The sequence below is a fragment of the Mya arenaria genome, chromosome 13 (genome assembly GCF_026914265.1).
Source record: "Mya arenaria isolate MELC-2E11 chromosome 13, ASM2691426v1".
NCBI classification, from domain to species: Eukaryota; Metazoa; Mollusca; class Bivalvia; order Myida; family Myidae; genus Mya; species Mya arenaria.
Window position 1 is genome coordinate 42430282 of NC_069134.1, and position 27063 is coordinate 42457344.

Here is a 27063-nt window from a genome sequence, read left to right on the forward strand (position 1 = left end):
ATAGCGCGAAACTTCAAGTTTTACTTCAGGCATACTTTAACAGATGAAATGTCTTGTTCTAGTTGCTGTGGTGCCAAAACAAAGGTATTGCCGTTTGAGGTAGGTTGTAATTTTTGTTTTTTTTTGTGAAAAATAAGTTTGAACTTTGAAACGCCGCTGTGTTTTTTTTAATGATGTTTAGCACAGTAGAATGACTGTATACGTTAAACTAGTGAAACACGCTCATAGACACATAGTCCATATAAACAGCCACTTCAGAGACTTTGACGATTTTCGTTTTGGCGAGTTTAGGGAAGAATATGAATATTCAAATGTTAAAACAAAAGAAAAAATGCGTCGATTTGATAAAAATCGGAAATTAATGCACCAGTCAATTGTAACCACGGCGCCCCCCCCCCCCCGGGGATTAGTGGGAACTTTGACTTTCAGTCCAACCAGGCCCGGGCAAAGTCCCGACGAACTGCTTGTGAATCCCCCCCCCCCCCACGCCAAATGCCCCCGCACCCAAGGGGCTCTAGGTAAGGCCCATTCCTCCCCATATTTTGCGGGAAGACTAACCACCGCTTTCACCCGACACTGCGGGTCCACCTGGAAGGTAAAAACACGGCCCATTTCTCCGGCTATTCCCGGATTCCGTGGGGCCGTGCTTACAATTGACTGGTGCATAAGTTTCGCCTGTAAATGGACAAAAATGCTTTTAAAACAAAAAAGTTTAATATTAGTGATAACAAATATTTATTGTAGAAATCCAATTCTTCCCTACAAAAAACGGTTAAAAAAGGCATGTCCATTTATTATGAAATCATAACGTAGTCGGTCAAAAGCTATTTATAGCTAATGTTTCTCTGTTATGTCATACCAATAGTCCACCTTAATGGCTGTCAACGAGTCTTTTGATGATTTTTTTATTATGGCAGACTCGAGACAGGGATACATAAGAAATGTTGAACTAATAAAAGTATCCCTGATCGCTCATTATTGTAGCTACATGTATTCATTCCAACTGAAAATAAAATTTTATTTTATTTTATTTTATTTTTAATGATTAAAACAATGACATTTATATATAGATACTAGTCTATATGTGTTTTCACATTTTAGAAAAAGTATATGTTTTAGCATTAGAAAGGGGCAGAATTTTAGCCTCAAATTGGTCAGAAAAAAAAATTGTGCATATATATCATAATAAAAATATTCTGTGTTAACATTTATAACACTAAAACAAATGCAATGTGGCAGTGCTCATATTTCCCATAAATGTAAAGTAATTTCAATACAAGATGTATTAAAATGTAGATTTTAAGTATCTCCCTGAAATTATCAGCCCAATAAAAAACACTCCGCCCGAATGCTTTTCACCTCTCCCAGCACCTCTGAATTGTGCAAATGAACAAATTTAACAAATCAAAACAGAAATATTCTCATGTTTATTGTTGTACAATTCTTGATCAATGTTGGATCTCTTAACTCAATACTATGAGACCATTTTCTGTTTCAGGGTGGTGATGATGAAGATGCAGGAAGCACATTTGGACCACTAGACCAAAGGGAATGTCGAGACGTTATATTTTTGATTATTTTCATAGCTTTCCTTGGTGGTGTGGTATGTCATAAAACTTGCTATTGGCAATTCATCAATTTATAAACTTAATGAAAGAAAATATAATAAATTTATGGCATAACTATTTTTTAATCTCTTCCAAATATTTATTGATCTAGTTTTATTCTTACATTACATTGATAATTTTTGCAACTTTTTAAAATGCCAGTACCTTTTTGATGGGCAAAAAACAGCATAACTTACTACGTTGGTCCCAAATTCAGGAAATTTAATGTCATAGACAAAGCAGATAAAAGATGATAAATATATAAAAATTATGTATTGTTTCGCTTCACTGTTTCAGTCTTAAATCTGTCATTTATTTTGTTTGGCGGTTGACGTGGGAATGGAAAAAAAAAATTGTAAAGGAAAAAGGCTTCTAAACTGCACAAAATTGCATGAAAGAAATCATCGCATTGTTGAACATATTTGGTACTGTTTCAATCTTTTAGATATAAAATCTTCTTCTGTTAAGTCGGCACTGAAAATAATAACAATAAACATTCATTTTTTAAAATCACTATAAAGTATACCAGTGAGTAACAGGGTCCTTTTCAGTTATTTATCACAGAACTTCATAATCAGAGGTCAAAATTATCACAAGCCCGCAAGTACTGCACTGATAAAATACTTTCTGTGCTTGCTCATTCCTGTTTTTCATACAGCCAGGGCTGTTGAGTTTTTTGAATTCCAAACAATAGTTTAAGACTTAAAGCTACAGCTTACTCATCATTTTGAAAGTCTAATTTTGTGACAGGCTACTGACAGCATATTTCTTCATATTTCAGGGAGCAATTGGTTATCTCGGCATCAACCATGGAAATCCCTACCGGCTTATTTATGGCACTGACAGTTATGGAAATACTTGCAACCAGCCCAATGATCCAATCCCAAATGTCAATCTATCTGGATGGGACCTATCAGGAAAATCGTAAAATTTACAATTGTTATCAGTTTGTCTGTTGTTGTTTTTTTAAAAACATGTTGAGGTATTGTCAAGATCTTAGTCCCGTTGTTGGCGGTGTTGTTGACAGGTAAACACTTTGAATAACTTTGACCATAAATCTTATATGTTCAAGGTAATCAAATAAAACCTGGTACACAAGTTGCAAAAGACATGTAACAAACATTTCAAGCAAGGCTCAATATGCTGGCTTTAAATATTGTTAAGTTATGCTATTTTCGCAGGACTTTTGTCTCATAGTAAATTATTTTAAGAAGGAAAAAAATCTCTGCTGCCAGCTTTAATATTAAACATTATTTACAGAAATATACTAAGTTTGTTCTTTCTAGAATGACACAAGCTCTCAAAAACTAATTACTTTTAATTATTGATACCTGTAATAATGTAATAGTTTAAGCCCACTTTGGGACTGTATTAAATACTTGAAGTCGGGAAGTTTATCCTAGATATTTTAGGTACCAACAACATTGTACCATATTATGAGATACTTGTGACTCCATAATCACTGATCTGTTACATGAATTGAAAAGAAATATAATTTTTTTTTATAATTTGTACCAGCATGGGAAAACCCAGTTATGTGAATTTCATGTTACTTCTATTGCCGATAAATATATTTAATTATTTTTTATACATCACATAAAATGTTCTGTTTTAAAAGAAATAAGAGCACTAGTTATAATAGCGAAGGCTAAAAATTCTGTGTTTAGGGAAACACAACCCTACCTGGCAAAACCACAGGACCCTAGAGGTTTCATTTTGACCAAAAAACCCAAATCAGATCTTTAGTTATTAATTATGTATATCATAGAAAGCATTCGCGACTTATATTGCTTTTTTGACTAGACTTAAAAAATGAATCAAAAATTGTGCCTTCCCTACCTAGCAATATTGAGACCGTCGCCTTAATTTAACTCGGATGTTTTTAGGTTTTATCATCATAAGTATCTCATATCCTTTCCGCTACCATAGCCGCCTAATGCAGACCCAAAATTCGGGTGTCCCCATTACCTCTATCATACCCCGGCGAACTACCACAGCAGTGTAAACCGTACTCAAATTTTCGGCTTCTGATTACCGCTATCGTACAGCGTGGGAATACCGCTTATTTTTATAATCTTGTACATGTTTTGCTAAAAGCAGAGACTTAAATATCCCGATTAAAATGCGTTAGCAATTAGGTAAAATGTTTATCAATTTCGAAACAGTATAAATTTATAACACAATTAAAGAAATTAATTACAAACATTATATAGTACATAAAATTATATAACATAACACCCTTATAAATCAAGTTTGCATTTCACGAATTAGTGACATATACATTATCCCTAATTAGGTAATGTTCTAGTGAAAATGTACATTTTTCCTTTTACTTAAACCCTTTGATAGACACATTAATACAATAAAATGCATTTTATTGGTTTTATTATGTAACGGCAATTAAAATATTCACTTATTAATATATATGACATTTCGGCATAACTACGCTCTGGTTGACTTCGGAAAAATACAAAACTCTCATTAATACACTACGGATATGATGAATTTTGAACAAATGTAGGAATAACCGTAGACGTGTGTTGTAGTAATTTGATTGAAGACAATCATCAGTAGGTAAATGCACATGCAAAACAGCGCAATGGTAATCATGTGATATGTAGGTTGTGGTATTTTTCATCTTCGGTATTGGCTACTTTTTAATGTTTATAAAACTACTATAGGCGAGTTTTGTAGATAGGAATTACTTCTTTGAACAATTTGTTAAGTACATAAAGGATAATATTATGCATTAATACACTCTGGTAGTTCTAGTACAAACATTTCAGGTATATGTATTTCAAAATTGCCGGAGACGTTTAATGTTATGATCAATCTTGGAATTATACCACGTGTGCATGCATAGATACACTATGGCAGTTTTAACTTTTGTAGTAACTCGATATTTATGTCGGTTGTTTTCCTCATAAATACACTACGGCTATTATTTGATATTTCTCAAACAGCAATTTTGTACTACAGTTGTAGAAAAAGGTTTTCCAAAATATTTCAAAAGTATAATGCTTAAAAAGATGTTTGTAAGGCAACGTTGCGAAATGTTTTTATTATTTCAATCATATTATGCATGTGTGTGCTTGAATCGGAGTAAATTGAAAAAATCCACATAAACACTCTCTGGAATGCCATGTGTGGCTAAACCATGTATGTATAAATACGCTATTTTAGCCGTGCTTAATTTTAATGCACACATCACATTATCACAGTTTTCCAGGCACGTGTCATTTTATGTAAAATTCAGTAATAAAACAAAAAGTGAAAATTATGATATAAGAAGTGGTGTAACAATGTTTGTGTCTCTAGTTCATTGTTGTTTGGGTCCTTGACGTGTACACCTTAACAGCGCCTATTTTTTACTGTTCAACTAATGGGATTGTCCCTGTAGTATTCATTATATTATACATATTTTTGTTTATTTTAGTATTTATACATGCATAGAGCGATTACAAAACAATATGTTTTTCATCAAACAAATCAGAAAGGAATTAAAATAACAATTCTCTATCATGATATTTTACAAACATGTTCATTCATTTCCTATATAAATGTATACTTATAGGACTAAAATCCAAATACGGATTCACAATTCATTCATACATCAAGGTTATAAAATGTATAGATCAATTATATACATCATAGGAACTTGAGGAATACATAGGGATAAAATTAAACACGACGAAAATCAATAATGATAATACTTTTTCTCCAATCAACAAAGAACACATGTACATAATTATATAATAGAAAAACATAGACCAAAACATAAATCAAAGAATTTGGCTGTAACTATTATATTGCTAAAAATATCGCAAGATTTGTCACGGGAAACAACACCAGTATAATCACAGCATGCGATTAACGAAACGGCAACAGAGTCTAGTGGAGTTTCTGGTGCAATGCAATATCATCGGTCTGTAAAACGAAATCACATATTGATGAATATTTGTTATAAAGACACGTTGTTAGCGACAATTGCACTGTATATGTGTAATTTCGAAAAATATGTCCTCATTTTAAGCTTGAAATGTTTAATTCTATATAAAAACATTAAAACAAACATTATTCGTCCCTTCAGGAACAAAATGTTGACACCTGAACAACATTTTGTAATGATTATTTCATCAATACTATATTGAAAATTTATTTTAATACATGATTGATCTAAACGGCGCTTTCTTGTACTAGACTCTGAAATTCAAGATGTGCCATTAAACAGTAGAAATAATTTAATGTATGCATTTTCATGAACTTCAGAGGCCATTCATTGTTTCGATTTAAGGGTCATTTCAAACTGCAATTATATAAAAAACATATATTATTGAAAATGTTTAGGATACATGAGTTGTTGTTTTCCGTTCCTCTGTGTTTCTGGAGCCATAGTCTTGTTGGACTTGACCTCCATTCGGCCTTTCCTAGAGGTAATGCCACGATACGAAATAAAACATTCCCTTAAATAAAATAACATTTCATTTGAGTTTTATTTTATAAACATTAGAATTATACAATGCAAGCTGACTCTGCACTGCACATTGCCAAAGAGGTCAAGTTAAAATATGTCGCTTGTTTGTTTGGATTTCCTTATACGTGTGCTATTCCCGCCGATAAGTTGTTCTGCAACCTAAAAACAGAAACATAAAACACTAAACAGCTGATTGATTTTAAAAGATGTTGTTCATGTTTCATTTTGGTGGTACATGCAACGATCAATATGTTATTAAACCTGATTATGGTTACTATTTAACATTCTACAGCATGTTTGTAATATACTGTAAAAAAGTATTACCATTCTCTCAAACAGCTTATAGGTAGCCGGAGGGTTGAAGCTTTATACATGATGAATCACAAGCGAGATGTACACGGCAAACCACACACATTAGGTCCACAAATAAGCACTTTGTGTTGGTACACTGTAAATGTTCACTGTCTACAACACCCATGTTCTTTTTTAATTATAAAATAACTTTGATGCATGTTTTTCCCACTTTCCTTTTGCATTTACTTCTTCCGCCAAAACCTTGTTCTGTCGGCTATTTATTATAGGATTGGAACATGTCATCGGGTTGCACACATGTTTTGATTATTCCCATGCAGTGGACATAAGCTTCCGGTCCGCAATATTTCATGCCATGTGTTCCCCTCTGCTGAGCATCCTAACTTTGCCATCTCTTTTCATGGACTGATTTTGATTCTATCGTTCGACTTAAGCACGCCTGGTAATTCCTAAGATGCCCCATGACACACGAAGCACCAACGATTCTTGAATGGTGACCGTGACATTTGATCATTGTTTCAACGACAGATATGTATTGCATGTTGTATTAAGTAATGCTCCTTTCCCACACAACATTCATAACAGGGGTCACTGTGGTTCCAACCTTGATGCGACCTTGTGATATTTGTCCGGTTGGTTTATTGTCTATTGCAGTGGTTTTCATGGCAACTGTGACAGCTATTTTGTAATGGATGTTCTGTTGATATATTTGCAGTCACTATGGTTTTCATGATAACTTTAAAGCGATCACGTAATAGATGTCCGGTTGGATTTATAAGAAAGTTGTAGCATATATGTCAACAGTTTTAAAAGGAAGCGTAACTAGCGTTAAATGACCTTCAAAGGCAACGTCGCCTTTGAAATGGGTTGTGTTATGTTGATTACGTATTCTGTTTATACAGGAAATACCGCTGCGTAGTTTTGCATACTTCTAGATTCAAGAACGCTACCAAAGTGCACTTAAGTGACTGATTTAGTTTAATTCAAACATGAAATGTCTACCTTATCGAAGTTAACACACAGTCCGTAAAACAAATATCACAGTGATACCACTGCGCAGTTTTGCTCATTTCTTAAATTTAACAGTGATACCACAGCGTACTTCTGATACAAGAGGAAAAGCATAAGAATGCGGTTTTATTAAAGCAAATTTACAAATACCAGAGGCGAATAATGTTGAATGACGATTTTTAAAGAAATACCGTTGCTTATTTTTGCATGGTTATTATATTTGAAAGAAATTCCGTAGTGTAGTAACTGTTTCTAAGACAAAGTACCATAGCGTATTAATGCTGTTTTTAAAGTTCACAATCCTTCTTATTTTAATGAAAAACGTACCACAAATTTGTGGAAAATGTGCATTTTGCGGCTGTGGAACTGGACGTACCTACTTTTTCGGTACGTTTCAGTCGTCTACAGTATTCCTACAGTAAAACAGTAGCGGTAACCAGCACCCTTGAAAAATTGGTCTGCATTAGGCGGCTACGGTAGCGCGTCGATGTACGGTAGCGGTACTCGAAAGGATATATATTTAATCATTTTTACATTTTTTCAGGAAGGTATTTTTCTTTGACCCAGACTACTTCCTGTCCATGATGCCTGACTCAAAGATTCCCACATTCAACGAGGATGACGCTGAGATTATATGCGTTGAGAAATGTCCTGCAAGTGAGGGCGAGGTCGTGGATTACTACACACAGGAAAAAGTGAACCTGTGTCGATACGATGTAGTGCCATATGTGGCGGACATTAAAAAGTGTCCCAAAACACCTGTGCATGGACAGTAAATTAAACTTATATTTAAATATGATTTTTTTCAATTCTTGATGAAAAGAAAAATGCTTTTATTTTATGATGAGTTTTTCTGTTTGTAAATAATTTTACCATAGTACATCTCAAATTTAACACTTAATACAAAATGATTTTATAAAAAACCCACTTCCTTTTGCTTTGCATCAGTGACATTAATGCGAAGTTTATATTAAATGGTTGATCACCGCACCAAGTTTTTAATAAACAAACCTCATGTGTTTAAGATGACATAAAACAAATTTATTTTGGGTTTCATCAAAACATGCAAGGGGCCCACCCACTAATAAATCACAAATGTCAGTAGCAAATTTTGCAATATTAAGTTCAATTAGGTGTAAGGAAATTGATGTTCTATCACCAAAATGTCTTAAGCTGATAACTTGAATTCATTATTAAATAAATTGACCAATATCTTGGAATGATTTTGCTCATTTTTGTCATGCATTTCCTACGTTTTTAATTTCAGCACCAGCATTTTGAACCGATGTATTCCAAAGTACATTATTGATTCCATCAACCATACTGCAAATGTGTTCATGTCTGAGTCTCCCCTTGGAGAAGCCTACCTTGGAGGCAATATACCTCAGGTAATGATGAAGGCAATATACTGCAGGTAATGATGGAGGCAATATACCACAGGTAATGATGGAGGCAATATACCACCGGTAATGGTGGAGGCAATATACCACCGGTAATGGTGGAGGCAATATACCACAGGTAATGATGGAGGCAATATACCACAGGTAATGGTGGAGGCAATATACCACAGGTAATGGTGGAGGCAATATACCACAGGTAATGGTGGAGGCAATATACCACAGGTAATGGTGGAGGCAATATACCACAGGTAATGATGGAGGCAATATACCACAGGTAATGGTGGAGGCAATATACCACAGGTAATGATGGAGGCAATATACCACAGGTAATGGTGGAGGCAATATACCACCGGTAATGATGGAGGCAATATACCACAGGTAATGATGGAGGCAATATACCACCGGTAATGATGGAGGCAATATACCACAGGTAATGGAGGAGGCAATATACCACAGGTAATGGTGAAGGCAATATACCACCGGTAATGATGGAGGCAATATACCACAGGTAATGGTGGAGGCAATATACCACAGGTAATGGTGGAGGCAATATACCACAGGTAATGATGGAGGCAATATACCACAGGTAATGATGGAGGCAATATACCACAGGTAATGGTGGAGGCAATATACCACAGGTATTGGTGGAGGCAATATACCACAGGTAATGATGGAGGCAATATACCACAGGTAATAATGGAGGCAATATACCACAGGTAATGATGGAGGCAATATACCACAGGTAATGATGGAGGCAATATACCACAGGTAATAATGGAGGCAATATTGAGCTAGGCAATATACACAGGTAATGGTGGAGGCAATATTGATGATGGCAATATACCACAGGTAATGATGGAGGCAATATTGAGCTAGGCAATATACCACAGGTAATGGTGGAGGCAATATACCGCAGGTAATGTTGGAGGCAGGAGGCAATATACAAGAGGTAATAATGGAGGCAATATTGATGGAGACAATAGACTAAAGGTAATATTGGAGGCACTATTGATGGAGGCAATATACCACAGGTAATGGTGGAGGCAGGAGGCAATATACCAGAGGTAATGATGGGGCAATATACAAATAATGATGGAGGCAATATATTACAGGTTATGGTGGAGGCAATATATCACAGGTAATGATGGAGGCAATATACCACAGGTAATGGTGGAGTCACTATACCACAGGTAATTGTGGAGTCACTATACCACAGGTAATGATGGAGGCAATATACCACAGGTAATAATGGAGACAATATACCACAGGTAATGATGGAGGCAATATACCACAGGTAGTGATGTAGGCAATATACCACAGGTAATGATGGAGGCAATATTGATGGAGGCAATATACCACAGGTTATGATGTAAGCAATATACCACAGGTAATGATGTAGGCAATATACCACAGGTAATGATGGAGGCAATATTGATGGAGGCAATATACCACAGGTTATGATGGAGGCAATATTGATGGAGGCAATATACCACAGGTTATGATGGAGGCAATATACCACAGGTTATGATGAAGGCAAAATGCCTTAGGTAATGATGGAGGCAATATTGATGGAGGCAATATACCACAAGTTATGATGGAGGCAATATACCACAGGTTATGGTGGAGACAATATTGATGGAGGCAATATACCACAGGTAATGGTGGAGGCAATATACCACAGGTAATTGTGGAGTCACTATACCACAGGTAATGATGGAGGCAATATACCACAGGTAATAATGGAGACAATATACCACAGGTAATGATGGAGGCAATATACCACAGGTAGTGATGTAGGCAATATACCACAGGTAATGATGGAGGCAATATTGATGGAGGCAATATACCACAGGTTATGATGTAGGCAATATACCACAGGTAATGATGTAGGCAATATACCACAGGTAATGATGGAGGCAATATTGATGGAGGCAATATACCACAGGTTATGATGGAGGCAATATTGATGGAGGCAATATACCACAAGTTATGATGGAGGCAATATACCACAGGTTATGGTGGAGGCAATATTGATGGAGGCAATATACCACAGGTAATGGTGGAGTCAATATACCACAGGTAATGTAGGAGGCAATATACCACAGGTAATGGTGAAGGCAATATACCACAGGTAATGGTGGAGGCAATATACCACAGGTAATGGTGAAGGCAATATACCACAGGTAATGATGGAGGCAATATACCACAGGTAATGGTGGAGGCAATATACCACAGGTAATGGTGGAGGCAATATACCACAGGTAATGGTGGAGGCAATATACCACAGGTAATGATGGAGGCAATATACCACAGGTAATGGTGGAGGCAATAGACCACAGGTAATGGTGAAGGCAATATACCACATGTAATGGTGGAGGCAATATACCACAGGTAATGGTGGAGGCAATATACCACAGGTAATGGTGGAGGCAATATACCACAGGTAATGTAGGAGATACCACAGGTAATGGTGAAGGCAATATACCACCGGTAATGGTGGAGGCAATATACCACCGGTAATGATGGAGGCAATATACCACAGGTAATGGTGGAGGCAATATACCACCGGTAATGATGGAGGCAATATACCACAGGTAATGGTGGAGGCAATATACCACAGGTAATGTAGGAGATACCACAGGTAATGGTGAAGGCAATATACCACCGGTAATGGTGAAGGCAATATACCACAGGTAATGTAGGAGGCAATATACCACAGGTAATGATGGAGGCAATATACCACAGGTAATGGTGGAGGCAATATACCACAGGTAATGGTGGAGGCAATATACCACAGGTAATGTAGGAGGCAATATACCACAGGTAATGGTGAAGGCAATATACCACCGGTAATGATGGAGGCAATATACCACAGGTAATGGTGGAGGCAATATACCACCGGTAATGATGGAGGCAATATACCACAGGTAATGGTGGAGGCAATATACCACAGGTAATGTAGGAGGCAATATACCACAGGTAATGGTGGAGGCAATATACCACAGGTAATGGTGGAGGCAATATACCACAGGTAATGTAGGAGGCAATATACCACAGGTAATGGTGGAGGCAATATACCACCGGTAATGATGGAGGCAATATACCACCGGTAATGGTGAAGGCAATATACCACAGGTAATGTAGGAGGCAATATACCACAGGTAATGATGGAGGCAATATACCACCGGTAATGATGGAGGCAATATACCACCGGTAATGGTGAAGGCAATATACCACAGGTAATGTAGGAGGCAATATACCACAGGTAATGGTGGAGGCAATATACCACAGGTAATGTAGGAGATACCACAGGTAATGGTGAAGGCAATATACCACCGGTAATGGTGGAGGCAATATACCACCGGTAATGATGGAGGCAATATACCACAGGTAATGGTGGAGGCAATATACCACCGGTAATGATGGAGGCAATATACCACAGGTAATGGTGGAGGCAATATACCACAGGTAATGTAGGAGATACCACAGGTAATGGTGAAGGCAATATACCACCGGTAATGGTGAAGGCAATATACCACAGGTAATGTAGGAGGCAATATACCACAGGTAATGATGGAGGCAATATACCACAGGTAATGGTGGAGGCAATATACCACAGGTAATGGTGGAGGCAATATACCACAGGTAATGTAGGAGGCAATATACCACAGGTAATGGTGAAGGCAATATACCACCGGTAATGATGGAGGCAATATACCACAGGTAATGGTGGAGGCAATATACCACCGGTAATGATGGAGGCAATATACCACAGGTAATGGTGGAGGCAATATACCACAGGTAATGTAGGAGGCAATATACCACAGGTAATGGTGGAGGCAATATACCACAGGTAATGGTGGAGGCAATATACCACAGGTAATGTAGGAGGCAATATACCACAGGTAATGGTGGAGGCAATATACCACCGGTAATGATGGAGGCAATATACCACCGGTAATGGTGAAGGCAATATACCACAGGTAATGTAGGAGGCAATATACCACAGGTAATGATGGAGGCAATATACCACCGGTAATGATGGAGGCAATATACCACCGGTAATGGTGAAGGCAATATACCACAGGTAATGTAGGAGGCAATATACCACAGGTAATGATGGAGGCAATATACCACAGGTAATGGTGGAGGCAATATACCACAGGTAATGTAGGAGGCAATATACCACAGGTAATGGTGGAGGCAATATACCACCGGTAATGATGGAGGCAATATACCACCGGTAATGGTGAAGGCAATATACCACAGGTAATGTAGGAGGCAATATACCACAGGTAATGATGGAGGCAATATACCACCGGTAATGGTGGAGGCAATATACCACAGGTAATGTAGGAGGCAATATACAACAGGTAATGGTGAAGGCAATATACCACAGGTAATGATGGAGCCAATATACCACAGGTAATAATGGAGGCAATATACCACAGGTAATGGTGGAGGCAATATACCACAGGTAATGATGGAGGCAATATACCACAGGTAATGGTGGAGGCAATATACCACAGGTAATGGAGGAGGCAATATACCACAGGTAATGGTGGAGGCAATATACCACAGGTAGTGATGGAGGCAATATACCACAGGTAATGGAGGAGGCAATATACCACAGGTAATGGTGGAGGCAGAAGGCAATATACCAGAGGTAATGGTGGAGGCAATATACCACAGGTTATGATGGAGGCAATATACCACAGGTAATAATGGAGGCAATATACCACAGGTAATGGTGGAGGCAATATACCACAGGTAGTGATGGAGGCAATATACCACAGGTAATGGAGGAGGCAATATACCACAGGTAATGGTGGAGGCAGAAGGCAATATACCAGAGGTAATGGTGGAGGCAATATACCACAGGTTATGATGGAGGCAATATACCACAGGTAATAATGGAGGCAATATACCACAGGTAATGGTGGAGGCAATATACCACAGGTAATGATGGAGGCAATTTACCACAGGTAATGGTGGAGGCAATATACCACAGGTAATGGAGGAGGCAATATACCACAGGTAATGGTGGAGGCAATATACCACAGGTAGTGATGGAGGCAATATACCACAGGTAATGATGGAGGCAATTTACCACAGGTAATGGTGGAGGCAATATACCACAGGTAATGGAGGAGGCAATATACCACAGGTAATGGTGGAGGCAATATACCACAGGTAGTGATGGAGGCAATATACCACAGGTAATGGAGGAGGCAATATACCACAGGTAATGGAGGAGGCAATATACCACAGGTAATGGTGGAGGCAGAAGGCAATATACCAGAGGTAATGGTGGAGGCAATATACCACAGGTTATGATGGAGGCAATATACCACAGGTAATGTAGGAGGCAATATACCACAGGTAATGGTGAAGGCAATATACCACAGGTAATGATGGAGGCAATATACCACAGGTAATAATGGAGGCAATATACCACAGGTAATGGTGGAGGCAATATACCACAGGTAATGATGGAGGCAATTTACCACAGGTAATGGTGGAGGCAATATACCACAGGTAATGGAGGAGGCAATATACCACAGGTAATGGTGGAGGCAATATACCACAGGTAGTGATGGAGGCAATATACCACAGGTAATGATGGAGGCAATTTACCACAGGTAATGGTGGAGGCAATATACCACAGGTAATGGAGGAGGCAATATACCACAGGTAATGGTGGAGGCAATATACCACAGGTAGTGATGGAGGCAATATACCACAGGTAATGGAGGAGGCAATATACCACAGGTAATGGAGGAGGCAATATACCACAGGTAATGGTGGAGGCAGAAGGCAATATACCAGAGGTAATGGTGGAGGCAATATACCACAGGTAATGGTGGAGGCAATATACCACAGGTTATGATGGAGGCAATATACCACAGGTAATGTAGGAGGCAATATACCACAGGTAATGGTGGAGGCAATATACCACAGGTTATGATGGAGGCAATATACCACAGGTAATGGTGGAGGCAATATACCACAGGTAATGTAGGAGGCAATATACCACAGGTAATGGTGGAGGCAATATACCACAGGTAATGTAGGAGGCAATATACCACCGGTAATGGTGGAGGCAATATACCACAGGTAATGGTGGAGGCAATATACCACAGGTAATGGTGGAGGCAGAAGGCAATATACCAGAGGAAATGATGGAGGCAAAATACCACAGGAAACGATGGAGGTAATATACCACAGGTAATGAAAATAGAAGCATTTATTTAGGTGTTAAAAAGTTCAAAGACACCAATAGCACATTGGATGAACCGTTTGTATCTGAAAATATTAAACTGAAGTTGAATAAATTCGGCACTGTTCTTGTGAGCGCAATTTAGAGCTTAGATATTATTGGTCAGTTGAGGTGAATCCAAAAAACTCTACATTATGGATGCTTTAACCATTGTATGAGCCCACCTCTTCTGTAGTTTGTACCACATGAAACATTAAGGTAGATATGCCAAATTGCTTTTAGAGGCAGTCAGTTTCTTTGATGTGTGAAGTCATTTGACAGGCTATTGAAGTTGAGCATATTTTATTGGAGTATCGTTTAAGCCATGATCATTCAATGCTTCGAAAACTTAAAATGCCAAATCATTACCTTGTCTTATGAAATTGCAGAAAATCTTCTCTGACATCAAGAACACCTACATAGAAATCGGCTATCTGATGGGTATATCGGTCGGCGTTGCTCTCCTGGTGGTGATCCTGATGCGATTCCTGGCTGCAGTGATTGTCTGGACACTTGTCATTGCTGTTGTCTTCTTTTGTCTTGGTGCCACTGCATATTGTTGGTAAGGATGGGTCTTCTGCTAATTATGCACATGCATGCAATTTGATTGGTTAATTGTAAAATTTGACAATCAATAAACCTCGGGATATTTCTTAACTATAAATAGCTTTATTAATACTTGGTATTCTGTGCTAATAATAACTAACTATGATATATTATTTTTTCAAAAATAATGAAGAAAACGAAGTTGAGATATTGTAATGGTTGTCCAGTGGTCAAAATTAGCACACACCTGGGAATGGACATTTTTTCGCAAGGGGAAACAGCCTATAGAAAGCAGTAAATTGCACATAAAAAATCACTGAAGCACTATTGTATGTAGTTTTGGCTTGTTTACTAAAAGTCTAATTTTGATGACTGGTTGTCCAGCATTGTCGGTGGCAGGGTCAAGCAGGCACTGACCCATTACATCAAAGCAGTTGACAATGGGCATACATATCATCCAAATGTTTAAATGAGACAATACCCACATGTATACAGGGCTCGAATTTAAACTTTTTTCCTACTTGCATTTTTTCGCATGTGGGTAAATTTTTAACTCAATTTTCAACGAGTTAATTGCTTTTTTTCCAAAGTATAAAATTAGGTTAATTAAGCATTCTATGCCATATAATAAAGTAACTCAAGTCAATACCAGTGATTTCTAGTTAAATGTTTAATGAACAAGTGTCAAACATTACTTTTTCATAAGAACACGTGTCAATATTCTTTTAATCAATAGAACAATGGACATTTTTTCATTTCACATAATTTAATAAGTCTAAATAAATCTTCTGCCTGTCTGTCTTAATATATAACAGTGTCAGTGTTATTCAGGGAAAAAACCAAAGCATATTGCATCACACACACAAACAGTGGTTTCTTCCCTTTGTTGTACTCTGCTTGGGAAATCACTGTGTTGGAATTTTGTGTACTGCAAATGTGTGCTACATCATCGAAATTGGCACTTGTGACTGGTCAGTGTCACAAAAGCGTTTAATGCTTACCTGTTATGCATTGTTAAGTGTCTAAGTGACATGATATTCGTTGTGTAGTCATTAGCATTTGTCCTCTGGTATTTTGCTGTGAAATATGGGACTCAAATTTAAGCTAGTAGATCAGGTCGCTATCGGCAAAACTTACTTGCAAATAGTGAGTATGCATGGTTAAATTTGAGCCCTGATAAAGCAGGCCAAAAGCTCTGGCTATAATAAATGTTGAGTAATACCCCATGTTTGACTGTAACAAACGCAAGCATTGGTGTTCACTCTACAGTACTCTTCTTAAAAGCATGTTACATAAACTTTTATTATTCTAAATTCAAACTTAATATTACAGGTACACTTGGTATTGCCTCTCTGAGGACTTGAAGGCGGCTGATGAGGTCTACCAGACAGCTGAGAACTATGAATATGTTCAGACATGGATGGTGTATGCTGCCATTGCTTCAGGCATAACTGTAAGTTAACATGTTAGGTGTTTAAGTACGTATGTTGTTTAACACTCTACTAGGACCTAAAAAGGCCTCTGACATAGTCGACCTCACAGCAGAGAATGAGGTATGATCAAACATGGATTGAGTATGGGGCTTATGCATCTGGCATAACCGTAAGTTACAATGTTAGATGTTAATACATGTAGTTAAAATGGTATTTACTCTCTAATGACTTATAAAAGCCTCTGCAAGCTCAACTTAAGACACCAGAGAATGTTCAGACATGGATTGTGTATGCAGCTGTTAAGTAGCACAAATCATAATCATGTAAGTTGCAGGGTATTCAATTTTATGTGAACAAAGTTTGTTGCAATGTGAGCCCCTTTCTGAGAAAATAATGCACCAGTCAATTGTAACCTCGGCCCCCCCAGGTCTGGGGAACAGCGGGGACTTTGACTTTCGGTCCAGCCAACCCCGGGTAAAATCTCCGCCCTGCGGAGACGAACGTATGGTCAAATCCCCGCCAAATGCCCCTGCACCCCAGGGAGCCTAGGTAAGGCAAGATCCCCGCTATATTTTGCGCGAAGACAAAACAACTGCATTCACCCGGTACTGCGGGGCCACCTGAAAGGTAAAAACACGGCCCATACCCCCGGTATATCCCCGGACCTGGGGGGCCATGGTTACAATTGACTGGTGCATAAGTCGCTCCATTTTCTAGGTGATAGTTCTACTGATCCTGTTGGTTCTAAGGAAGAGGATTGGTCTTGTAGTACAGCTGTTTACTGAGGCTGGAAGGGCTATCGGTGCCATGCCTTGCCTTCTGCTGCAACCTTTTTGGGTATGTAACATATATCATTTGAATTGAAATTCATTCATTTCTCACTAGTCTTGCTTAAGCAGGCCAAAATCTAGCTTACATCAAAAATAATCTCACCACACCGACTGGTGTTGCTAGCTTACAAAAATGAAGAATTTTTAAATAAAACATGGAAGAAAATAATTACAGATTAAATTTGAGAAACCTCATAGGTCTCTATTAATTGCCAAGCAGGCGTATCAGCTTCCAAAAAAAACCCTGTGAAACATGGCAGACACATTGGGACTACTTTGTTCAAGAAGAGGGGGCTGAATACTTTTGTTTCTGATCAATAACACGATTAATAGACTTCAAACTTGGTATGCACATTGGTCATGGTCAGTAGATGACCCTCTAATGGTTTGGGCGATCAATAGGTTAAAGGTCATGGTCATTGTGACAGTTATCAAAAAATGATTGGCGCTACCCACTGTCTCAGCATCTGATTCGTCTGATTCATGGAATACTGATTACTTCATAAGCTTGTAAGGCAGATAATTTTCGAAACATTACATGGATCAGATATTCTCACCCAATCCCAATAGCATTCTTTTTAAGATTATGTAGAATTCTCTAATTTGATAAAGGTACTCCTAGAATCAAATATTTTGGAGATCATAATGACAGCAATTGTATTCATATTGGTAAATGTATAGTCATTCCATTTTAATGAAACTGCATTACCATGTGTTTTTCAGACACTGATAGCACTTGTGGTGTTCATGGCAGGCTTGGGGTTGCTTGCTTCCTTCATTGAAACATCTGGTAAGTTACTTTTTAACGTGTAACCTTAAAAAATTTGGTTTCTTTATTCAAAAGTCCTGATACTTTGTTATTATGTTCTGATGATGTTGCTACTGATTGAACAGTTTCTAAGACATGTGCAAAATGATTGATGTTTGAATTTACATTTTATATGGTTACAATATTCATTTCAAATTTGCATAACATGCATTATTGTATATATACCGGTATGTATAGACATTTAAAATATCAATTTTTTACTTTGGGCAGGATTTTTTTTTAATTATTACCGGTAAACAAAGTCCATCACAAAAAGGTCTTGAGTAACAGTATTTGATGGAATAATATATTTGAACAAAGAGTATATATCCTTTGGTAATTTTATCCAAAATTATATATCTGTTGTAACATGTATGTTTCAGGTTTACCTAAAGTGAACCCAGTGTCTGGTCATGTCAAACTTGTTCTGGAGGACTTCTGGACAGTATGTACCACTTTGTGAAATGTCAACATGGGTCACCTTGGCCATGTCACTTTTATGCAAAAGCATTCACCTTGTTCATCGTTTTAGTCATGCAGAGTTATTCACCTTGACCATCATCACTATTATGCAAAAGCATTTACATTGGCCATCGGCAGTGTTATGAAAAAGCATTCACCTTGGCTGTCATTATTTTCGTACAAAAGCATTCACCTTTGCCGTCATTGTTCTTGTACAAAAGCATTCACCTTGGCAAACATTGTTCTTGTACAAAAGCATTCACCTTGGCCATCATTGTTCTTGTACAGAAGCATTCACCTTGGCCGTCATTGTTCTTGTACAAAAGCATTCACCTTGGCCGTCATTGTTTTCTTGCAAAAGCATTCACCTTGACCGTCATTGTTCTTGTACAAAAGCATTCACCTTGGCAAACATTGTTCTTGTACAAAAGCATTCACCTTGGCCATCATTGTTCTTGTACAGAAGCATTCACCTTGGCCGTCATCGATTATCGCTGTCATGCAAAAACATTCACCTTGGCCAACATCGCTGTCATGCAAAAACATTCAACTTGGCCAACATCGCTGTCATGCAAAAGCATTCACCTAGGCCAACATCGCTGTCATGCAAAAACATTCACCATGGCCAACATCGCTGTCATGCAAAAACATTCACCATGGCCAACATCGCTGTCATGCAAAAGCATTCACCATGGCCAACATCGCTGTCATGCAAAAGCATTCACCCAGGCCAACATCGCTGTCATGCAAAAGCATTCACCATGGCCAACATCGCTGTCATGCAAAAGCATTCACCTTGGCCAACATCGCTGTCATGCAAAAGCATTCAACTTGGCCAACATCGCTGTCATGCAAAAGCATTCACCATGGCCAACATCGCTGTCATGCAAAAGCATTCACCCTGGCCAACATCGCTGTCATGCAAAAGCATTCACCATGGCCAACATCGCTGTCATGCAAAAGCATTCACCATGGCCAACATCGCTGTCATGCAAAAGCATTCACCCAGGCCAACATCACTGTCATGCAAAAGCATTAACCCAGGCCAACATAGCTGTCATGCAAAAGCATATACCCAGGCCAACATCGCTGTCATGCAAAATCATTCAACTTGGCCAACATTTCTGTCATGCAAAAGCATTCAACTTGGCCTGCATCACTGTCATGCAAAAGCATTCAACTTGGCTTACATACTTTTTAGGCAAATGTTGCCGTCATGCAAAGCCTGCCAATAAGTCAGAAACAGCGTAAGATTTTAATAAGAAACTTGGTACACATGTTTACAATAAAAAGTGCCATAAGACTCTCTGCCAACATTGAAACTTCAGGAACATTGGCATTAGGTTGTGGTGATCTTCATTCCTCTTTGGATAACCTATCTTTCAAATTACAAATTGGGTGATTCATTTTGAAATCTGCACTGGTGCAATACCTATTCACTCCAGGACTCGCATAGTTCACAACCATGGATGCAGGCCCCATTGTCTCAACAATTCTTACGCCTAACATTAGCTTAATCAGCTTCTTAGCAACAATTTACTTAATCTTAATTTTCTATATTCAATTTAGTTTTCTAAGAAAATTTTCAAAATCCAAACAGTAACACTCTGAAGAATGCAAATATTACACAATAATTTATATATACCAAAACAAAAGTATTGAGCTTAGCTTTATCCTGTTAATTAAAAGACATGTGATGCTTTCGAGAAATTTTTGCTAGAGCAAAACTCTTATAGAGTGCCAAGCATTATTTCATGCACATATTACTTATGAAGTGATTCACATATTTAAGGCCTAAAAAAAAAATTGTTTGGTTAGGGTTACATCCTTTTCAAAAATAGGTAGGGTAGGTAGGCTTTTCTTTTCTTTTTTTTATTAGGCTTTATATAAGAATGTCATTTTCATCATTGGAGAATGGTGTTAAAGTTATCTTCTATATAAGCAATTAAGGTTTTAAACTACATATTGAAAAGCAAAAAAAAAAAAGAACAATTTTTTTTTTTTTTTTTTTTTTTTTTTTTTTTAGTTTTTCATATTTTTTTTCTAACTGACTATAAAAACATTAGGGTCGGCGGCCTATTCCGTAGGTAGGGTCGGGTAACCCGAACCAAATATATATTTTTTTTTAGGCCTAAGAATAATGTTCCTCAGGAAAGTCAGCCATACTAAGTATTAGGACCTGGGGATGCCATTTAAATAAATAACTGGAAATCGAACAACACAATGCTCATATTCATTGTTATTTTCAGTATCTGCGCTGGTACAACATCTTTGCCATGTTATGGTTGGGCAGTTTTATCGTAGCTTGCCAAGATCTTGTGGTGGCCGGGGCTGTGTCCAAGTGGTACTTTACCAGGTTGGTGGGACTTGTAGATCAGCAGTAGATTCAAGGGCATCTCAATTAAAGGCACTTTACACTTAAAGGCACACAATATTATTAAGGTTGATACAATTTTTTCATTTTAATGCATTCTCATGTTTTAATCGTTTAACTTTAATGATTCAGGTGAAAAAATAACATTAATATTGATTGGATTTTTAAAATAAAATAAATCCTCAGTTTAAAAATGCCAAAATATTTGTAATCTTTTAATACCAGTACCTATTAAAGTCATATGTTTTTTTTGTTTTTGTTTCAATCAATTAAGTCAAATGAGTTAAACATGATAATGCATTGAAATGAAAAAATAATTGTTTGCTTCATTAACCTATATTGTGGGCTTTTAAACTGAGATGTGTGCATGCATGTTATTTGGGTAAGACCTCCTATAACATTTGATACATAAAATGTAACTGGCTGAACTAATGTACAATTTGTTTCTAGTTCTCTGGATCAGATCGATTCTCCGAAACTAATTAAGTCTGTAATATAACCTGATTAAATCAACCTAAACTCATCATTTTTGTTCTTCTATAATTTGTGAAATATTTACTTATTTGGGAAGCTTTTGGGCTGTAACAAATTATTTAAGTTACAATTTTTCTGTCTAAAAATAACAAAAAAGTTTCATTTATCAAATCAGGTTAAAGTAAGAAAGGTTTTCGTAACAAATTAAGCTACTTAAGTTTGTTAGGCTTAAGAAGTTTCGAGAAATCAGGGCCAGATGGGGTGAAAATTCAATTTTGTTCAATACTAATTACTTACCTGCAAAAAAATCATAGAGAGTAAAAGTAAATAGGGTAAAATTATCCATTCATGTACAACTAAATGCCATAAAAAACATAATTTTAGTTGAATGTAGCACAAGCAAATTTCTGTAAATAAGTGTTTATTTCAAATTTTAAATTCCAGAGATAAGAAGCGGATTGGTTGCCCGATAGTAAAATCCATTCAGCGCCTGATCATGTAGGTATTTTAAGCACTGGCTTTATTTATTTGTACCAATGTCCCCATAGCAATTGAAAACATGTGATATAACCCAATGGTCCAGTGGAAGAGGTGTCAGTCTCTATCATAAGACGTCTTGAAGTTGAGCACTTGGGAAAAATGCTTATCGCTGAGTCCCAACATGGACATCAGTACTGTTTTTTTTCCCATGGCACAGACTTGAGCACGATTCTGTATGATATCAGGTTTCATTACAATAAACTAAAAGAAATTAGTATATATTAATGATATTACTTTCAGATTTGTAATGATTTTGAACTATTTTTTAGCTAATTTAGATCTCTCGCAACTTGACAAAATTGTCAGTGTTTTTTTCCACTTTTAAGGGAATGGTGACGGCAACCTTTTATAGGGGAAAGATAGCGTTGTTTTGGTAAAAAGGGGAATGATACTATCATATGATTCATATGTTGTTCAACTTGTTTTCAAACCCTTTATTCAACAAAGGCAGTGATTTTTTGTTTATTTTCTTTAATCAAATTGGGAAAAAAAATATATAAAATTTTGGGAAAAATGGATTTTTTTTCGCAAAGGGGGACCAGCCTATAGAAGGCAGTAAATTGCACCCCAAAAAATAACTGAAACCTTCATATCCATGAATGGCACTTTATTGCTACATTTGCAAAAGGTTTATTGGTCAATGTTCCTCAAAACAGAAATATTTTTGTTATATATATTTTTTTTAATGGGGCTGAATTTCGGCCCCAAAAAGGGCCTAAAAAAACACTGAGTTTGTCCCTTGTTTCAGGTATCACCTTGGGTCTGTAGCATTTGGCTCCTTCATCATAGCTCTGGTGATGCTTGCCAGGCTGATTCTGGCTTACATACAGAAACAGTAAGTTACATGATTATTATAACTCCTACTTTTTGTCATCAGGTGAAACTTCAATGACATGCTGTTCTACAATTTTACCAGTTACTTTGCGCTTAAAAATCAATCAAGTTTCAAAAACAGCAATGTTTGATATAGAATTATTTCTTCTGCGGCATCTGTAAAATCATAACACCTAAAACAGTTTTGAAACAGACAGATATTAGGTATGGAAAAACAATTTTGATTATTTAGGATTTGCATACTAATTGATTATGGTTGGTCATTTTATTAGTTTATGCAACATTAGTCTTGGACGAAAAATAGGCAATTGCATGTGCAAACTAATAAGTTACTGAATGGCTTAGCATTAGACACGTGATTTAAAGTTTTGGTCACATGATTTAAAGCGCTAATATGATTGTCTCTTGTCATTGATTTAATCATACATCTGAATAATGAACAAAGACATAAATACTTTAAATGTATATAAAATTCATTTTGTAGGGACATGACGGAACCTGTATCCATTCGTTCATATTCTACACTTGCCAACTATTTTCAGACTGCAAGGAAAGGCAGGGAAGATTGTGGATTTCATCCTGAAGGTGCTACAGTGTTGCCTTTGGTGTTTCGAGCGATTCCTCAGATACCTTAACAGGAATGCATACATAGAAATTGGTGGGTAGTTACCAAAAAGATTATGTCAATGTAGAAAGATGGCCACTTCATATAGGGCTTCTTATATTATTGTAAATTGACAGGAGCAAAAAAGATCGTTAGGCTTAAGATAGTTACTTTCCAGGCGTAAGCTCATTTAGCTCAAGTAAACAGTGTTTCTTTAAACAAAATTGTAGCATTTAGATTCTGCGCATAACTTTACGGATGGACCTGAGCACTATTTGAAGCAGGATTAGGTTTATGACTAAGATATCTTATTGAAACAGTGCCAAGTATTTTAATATTTTTTGAGGGTTGACTAATTATTTATTTTTTATTTTACCATTTACCATACAAAAAATGCAATAAAAGTAAAAAAATACCCAAGAATTTCCTGTAGTAAATATTCTCTCAGCAAAACCATTTGTCAAAAAAATAATCTAGATTTAATTTTATGATTTTTTCAACAACAACGACAAGAGCAAAGTGCTGATTTATTTTTTGCATTGTTATGTTGAAGATAGTGCTTTTACACACTGCTTATTTTTCAGCAATCTACGGGTACAATTTCTGTGCAAGTGCCAAGAAGGCATTCCTAATGATCATATCCAACACCCTACGTGTGGCTGCAATCAACTCCATCGGTGATTTTGTCCTCTTCCTTGGCAAACTGGCCACTGTTGCCATAATCATTGTTATTGGAAATGAGTTCTTCAAGGTATGGTCTTCAATTAACTTGTCTATCTTCAACGTATTGTGATAGAGTTGTTACGAAATATTTCATCTTCAAGTTGGTAATTAAGATATTTTCACATGAAACTTGTTGCAAGAGACAATAAACACATGTGTATAAAGACCCATAACTCTAGCTCTTATATAGTTGGAGTTATGCCCCTTGATAGTCTGAAAAGAACAGACAACAAATGACATGTGCTTGAGGTGGTCATGTTTAATTAAGCAATTTTGTTTTTGGAAGAAAGGAAGTCTAAATGCAGTTATCTTTTATCAATTAATAGTAATATTCAACTTTTATATTATTCTAAAATTCTTCCATTTCAGGATAGAGATGAAACTAACTGCATAGCTGTTCCCATCTTTGTTGCCTTATGAATTAAACTTTCATTTGTTCTTTAGACTTAATTTCCGTCATTTCAGAATCGAGATGACATTAACTACATTGCCGTCCCCATCTTCGTTGCCTGTGCCTTTGCGTTTGCTGTGTCCCATTGCTTTCTACTCATCTATGAGGTTTGAATTGTTATCTAGATGGTATCCAAGGGTTTCTGAAGTTCAGGGTTAATCCTAAGTTGTAATGTTTGATTTTGCTCGAACATTTGCATAAAAAGAATAGCAGTTACCTTGAAATGAAATTAAATGACTTTTGAAACAATTTTAAAGGGGTCTTAGTAGCTCCTTTACTCTGCTTTGGGCATGAATCCCTAATACTCAAACATATCCTGGCTACTTTTCAGGATTAACAATAAACAATATTGTTAGAACCCCATCTACCTTTACCTTCACACTTTGTCACTCATTTACTAGTATTGACATTTCAAAAATAATGAAAATAAGCGAATTTGGAAATTCCAACACCCGCATGTAGTAAAAATTTAATTCTGCAGGGAACCTGTTGACATAACATAACATATCCTTAAAAGTGTTGAACCTTTTTTGTGTCGCCTTTAAAGCATCAAAGACACATGGATATTGTCTGGTGTTGTCGTTGTCATAGATGTTGTTATCATCATAGATATTGCCAGGTGTTGTCATCTTCGTAGTTATTGTCTGGTGTTGTCATCGTCATAGATACTGTCAGGTGTTGTTGTCGTCATTGATATTTTCAGGTCTTATCATCTTCATAGAATGTCTTTGAATAAAAAATTAAGTTGTTTTACTTGGAATAAATGAAGGAATTATGTCTGAATGCGGGTTAAAGCAAATAATTTCTCCATCCATTTTTCCAGATCACAATTGACACAATCTTCCTGTGTTTCTGCGAGGATTGTGAGAGGAACGATGGCTCGGCATCTAGACCTTACTTCATGAGCAAGAATCTCATGGTATTAACACAGTGGCTTGATAATAGGAGCTAATCTCATAACTAAACAGTTTAGCTCCTATCATCAAACTACTGTGGGTTATTAAAAGATTCATTAAAATTCTATTTATGATTGTCTGTTTTTTTTAGCTTGTCTGTCTCTGTTGTAATTAAAAAATAAATACCAGTTTTAGTCCTTTAATAGCATTGTTTGGCCTTTTTGGGATGAAAAACAGGAGTGTTCGGTTGAAAACAACTTAATATAATTTTTAATTTTTTTTATCAAAACATCAATAATTTAAATTCACAGATCTACTTGGACAATGCGGAGAAAGCTGGACCAAGTAAAGAGACAAAGCCTGCAAAGAAAAGGAAGGAAACAACCAAAGTTTAATAGTGAATGCTGTGGCTTAAAATTGTAAATAGGTGGTATAATGTTATCAACTTTGCATGTATAAATGGTTCAAAGTGACATTAAATGAAGAAGTAAATTGAACCTTTTCACATTCACCCTTGGGATTGACTACAGTGTAATGAAACATGACATAGTTGATGGAATGAGTCCATCTTGTCATGAATGAGCATATGGCAACATATCTTAGAATCAAGAATTTCAGTTAAATGTAAAATGACTTTCACATACTATCATAACTGGCAAAATTAAATGAAAATAAATTAAAATATGTTTTTCCTATTTTTGAATTGAGGCCATAAAATGAATATCGAAGTACTTTAAGGGATTCATTTTTTGTTTGGCAACAATTTTTTAAAGTTAACAACAGTGTTAACGTCATCATTGTCTACTTTTAAATTGTTAATGCTCTGGATGTTTCATTCAGAAACCCTTGTGATCTGCTGTATTTCTTACAATATGAGACAGTGTTTTATCTCTACTTATTCATATTTCAATATGTAAGCACATCATCAAATATTTTACGTCTAAAAGTTAACAACGATATTGTTAAGAACGTTGTAAAATTTAACAAGGTTCTAGACGATGTGTTGATATCATGCTTCTATTTAT

General features: G+C 36.7%; 1 protein-coding gene across 1 annotated transcript; it reads left to right on the plus strand.

Annotated features, from left to right (window-relative positions):
- LOC128214560 (choline transporter-like protein 1) lies at positions 1-27063 on the plus strand. The gene is made up of 18 exons (XM_052921088.1): positions 1-99; positions 1499-1603; positions 2389-2531; positions 7949-8176; positions 8672-8792; positions 15453-15625; positions 16942-17062; positions 17760-17879; positions 18596-18662; positions 19064-19125; positions 21392-21498; positions 22435-22488; positions 23279-23365; positions 23907-24022; positions 24553-24719; positions 25157-25249; positions 25966-26061; positions 26350-27063. The coding sequence occupies exons 1-18, from the start codon at positions 49-51 to the stop codon at positions 26431-26433; spliced, it is 1995 nt and encodes a 664-aa protein (XP_052777048.1). The 5' UTR covers positions 1-48; the 3' UTR covers positions 26434-27063.